Source organism: Macrosteles quadrilineatus, unplaced genomic scaffold (assembly GCF_028750875.1).
Source record: "Macrosteles quadrilineatus isolate MER2022 unplaced genomic scaffold, UCM_ALF_1.0 Scaffold_16__1_contigs__length_3527350, whole genome shotgun sequence".
Lineage (NCBI taxonomy): Eukaryota > Metazoa > Arthropoda > Insecta > Hemiptera > Cicadellidae > Macrosteles > Macrosteles quadrilineatus.
The window spans coordinates 308,639-312,506 of NW_026542609.1; the positions used below are offsets into that span (position 1 = coordinate 308,639).

The 3,868-nt window shown below is 40.9% G+C and overlaps 1 protein-coding gene across 1 annotated transcript; it reads right to left on the bottom strand.

The window, feature by feature from the left end:
• Positions 1 to 477: 477 nt before the first annotated feature.
• On the bottom strand, positions 478 to 1,379 carry LOC129005135 (ubiquitin-conjugating enzyme E2 Z-like). Its single transcript, XM_054433951.1, has one exon. The coding sequence runs from the start codon at positions 1,291 to 1,293 to the stop codon at positions 478 to 480; it is 816 nt and encodes a 271-aa protein (XP_054289926.1). The 5' UTR covers positions 1,294 to 1,379.
• Positions 1,380 to 3,868: the final 2,489 nt, after the last annotated feature.

Below are 3,868 nucleotides of genomic sequence, written 5' to 3' on the forward strand. Positions count from 1 at the left end.
ATAGTATGTATATTGCCTAAGGAATCTTGAAATGAATTTGAAAGTTTACTTTTACAGAACTTAAAAATGGATATCTTAAGTGGTCTCCTAGAACAAAGACTGCATTCACGTCAAGCTCCCTCCAACAAAACCAAAATCATGAAGCTTGTTGAGAATATAAGAAGAGTTCCATTCACATAGGTATAGGGCCTAGTACAATGTTAAAAATGTAGGGATTGAGAGATGCCTCAAAATGAATATTCCTGATAAAAAGGATACAAGAAAGTGAGAAGGCATAAAAATTGTATAAAATGAATGGATTAATAATCAAATAATACAAAAACAATAGTTTGAACAAACAGTTTTTACTCCACCCTTTAAAAAGAAAATGGAAAAACATAGGCTACCATGATAAAAGACAAAAATACATCATCTCTAGTGGGTATTTGCAAAAGTTTCAATTTTCATTAGCCTTTATTCACACAAAGTTTTTAATAGTTAGTCAGAATCATCTATAACTATGATTTCTGGATTTTTATACACAGCAATGCTCACAGCGTACTTAACATTAAGTCTTTCACGAATATCCTTCATTCTACGTTTTATCTTGTTGTAGTTAAGATTTACTGAGTTGCGAATAAAGCGACATTCTAAACGCTTACCATTATGACAGTGTCTTTGTGTGACTGTGCTGTCATAGAACTCATAGTTGTTGAGAAAGTCCTTCTCCATAACTTGACGTAGGTGTTGTGGAAGGTTGATTGAGTAGTCGTTGTCCAACATTCCTACAACTGCGACTCTGAAGGTTACATATTGTATGTATACGTTGTACTTGTCCGCTTCCCTTAGGTGTTTGTCCTGTCGGTACCCGGGCTCGTTGTACAACGGATTCTCGTTCATGATACTCTGGATGGTGACGAGAACGCTTGATATATTCTGAGCGGGAGTCCACCCTGGACCACTCCACGTACCTAAGATGCTGAGGCAGACTTTACCACTGCTGTAGAGGTTGGGGTTGAATCTGACTGTTCCTCCACCCGTGGTCATCAACTTCACTTTCGGAGGTTCAAAAGGATAGTTCGGAGGGAAAAAGACGATAAAGTAGAAGAAACCTCCGTCGTAAGGGGTGTTTTCAGTGCCTTTGATCAAACAATGGAGGTAGTTCATGTCGTCCTCGTCAACTACTGCAGTGACTCCTCGAGGTGGGTCGTTGAGTATCGTGGTAATGTCACGCTTGATTCTTCTCAAGTTCAGAGACGGATTGGCCTCGGTAGGAGTGTTTTGTTTTCTTCGATTAAACGGGTCCCAATCCATAATTGTAACTCTGGGGAAATGTTACGATTTGCTAGCACAAGAAGTTTGCACGCGTATTTTGCTCAAGTACTGATTCGAGCTAAATCATTTAGACTGAAAATACGTGTGTTAGATTTGTTATTGATTGTATTTATGTTTCAAAACATATGTTTTTTAAGATTTAAAAATTGTATTAAGCATTCATAGGTCAAGACTTTAGGAGAAATATTTTTGAGCGGAGCGAGCGAAGCTCTTATACGTCGACTTTAATGCATTTCGTAATACGCAAACTCCTCCTAGACGGCTGAATCAATCGTTTTCAAATTTTGCATGGTGATAAAGACCATATCGGTGAGTGCCAACAGTAGTAAAAGCGAGCAGTCTGAAGTGTGGACACTGTTAATGACGATTAGATTAAAATATCTGCATTCCTAAAATTCTATGGTAAGGGAGGAAAACAGGTCCGCGACGTAGGAAGTGGTGATGAAAGTAGTAAAGGCGAGCAGTCTGAAGTGTGGAAACTGTTTATGACGATTGGATTAAGGTATCTGCATTCCTAAAATTCTATGGTAAGGGAGGAAAACAGGTCCGCGACGTAGGAAGTGGTAATAAAAGTAGTAAAGGCGAACAGTCTGGAGTGTGGAAACTGTTTATGACGATTAGATTAAGGTATTTGCATTCCTAAAATTCTATGGGAAGGGAGGAAAACAGATCAACGACGTAGGAAGTGGTGATGGAAGTAGTAAAGGCGAGCAGTCTGGAGTGTGGAAACTGTTTATGACGATTAAATTAAGTTATCTGCATTCCTAAAATTCTGTGGGAAGGGAGGAAAACAGGTTCGCGAAGTAGGAAGTGGTGAAGGAAGTAGTAAAGGCGAGCTGTCCGGAGTGTGGAAACGGTTTATGACGATAAATGACGACACTAGCTTGGGGTTCGTGACGTATGAAGTGGTTAAGGAAGTAGTAAAGGTGATCAGTCTGGAGTATGGAAACGGTTTATGACGATAAGATTAAATAAGGTATCTGCATTCCTAAAATTCCATGGGAAGGGAGGAAAAAAGGTCCGCGACGTAGGAGTGGTGAAGGAAGTAGTAAAGGCGAGCTGTCCGGAGTGTGGAATCTGTTTATGACGATTAGATTAAGGTATCTGAATTCCTAATATCCTATGGGAAGGGATGGAAAAAGGTCCACGACGTAGGGGTGGTAAAGGAAGTAGTAAAATCGAGCAGTCTGGAGTGTGGAAACTGTTTATGACGATTAGATTAAGTTATCTGCAATCCTTAAATTCTGTGGGAAGGGAGGAAAACAAGTTCGCGACGTAGGAGTGGTGAAGGAAGTAGTAAAGGCGAGCTGTCCGGAGTGTGGAAACTGTTTATTACGATTAGATTAAGGTATCTGCGATCCTAAAATGCTATTGGAAGGGAAGGAAACAGGTCCGCGTCGTATGAAGTGGTGAAGGAAGTAGTAAAGGCGATCATTCTGGAGTGTGGAAACTGTTTATGCCGATTAGATTAAGGTATCTGCATTCCTAAAATTCTACGAGAAGGGAGGAAAACAGGACCGCGACGTAGGAGTGGTGAAGGAAGTAGTAAAGGCGAGCTGTCCGGAGTGTGGAAACTGTTTATGACGATTAGATTAAGTTACCTGCATTCTTAAAATTCTGTAGGAAGGGAGGAAAACAGGTCTGCGACGTAAAATCTGGTGAAGGAAGTAGTAAAGGCGAGCGGTCTGGAGTGTAGAAACTGTTTATGACGATTAGATTAAGGTATCTAAGATCCTAAAATGCTATTGGAAGGGAAGGAAACAGGTCCGCGTCGTATGAAGTGGTGAAGGAAGTAGTAAAGGCGAGCATTCTGGAGTGTGGAAACTGTTTATGACGATTAGATTAAGGTATCTGCATTCCTAAAATTCTATATTAGGGAGGAAAACAGGTCCGCGACGTAGGAAGTGGTGAAGGAAGTAGTAAAGGCGAGCGGTCTGGAGTGTGGAAACTGTTTATGACGATTAGATTAAGGTATCTGCATTCCTAAAATTCTGTGGGAAGGGAGGAAAAGAGGTCCGCGACGTAGGAGTGGTGAAGGAGGTAGTAAAGGCGAGCTGTCCGGAGTGTGGAAACTGTTTATGACGATAAATGACGACACTAGCTTGGGGTCCGTGACGTATGAAGTGTTTAAGGAAGTAGTAAAGGTGTTCAGTCTGGAGTATGGAAACGGTTTATGACGATAAGATTAAATAAGGTATCTGCATTCCAAAAATTCTAAAGGGAAGGGAGAAAAACAGGTCCGCAACGTAGGAAAAGGTGAAGGAAGTAGTAAAGGTGAGCAGTCTGGAGTGTGGAATCTGTTTATGACGATTAGATTAAGGTATCTGAATTCCTAAAATTCTATGGGAAGGGATGGAAAAAGGTCCGCGACGTAGTGGTGGTAAAGGAAGTAGTAAAAGCGAGCAGTCTGGAGTGTGGAAACTGTTTATGACGATTAGATTAAGTTATCTGCATTCCTAAAATTCTGTATGAAGGGAGGAAAACAGGTCCGCGACGTAAGAAGTGGTGAAGGAAGTAGTAAAGGCGAGCGGTCTGGAGTGTAGAAACTGTTTAT

Excerpts from the sequence above, each read along its gene's own strand:
- LOC129005135 (XM_054433951.1), bottom strand. The coding sequence starts at position 1,293 with ATGGATTGGGACCCGTTTAATCGAAGAAAACAAAACACTCCTACCGAG.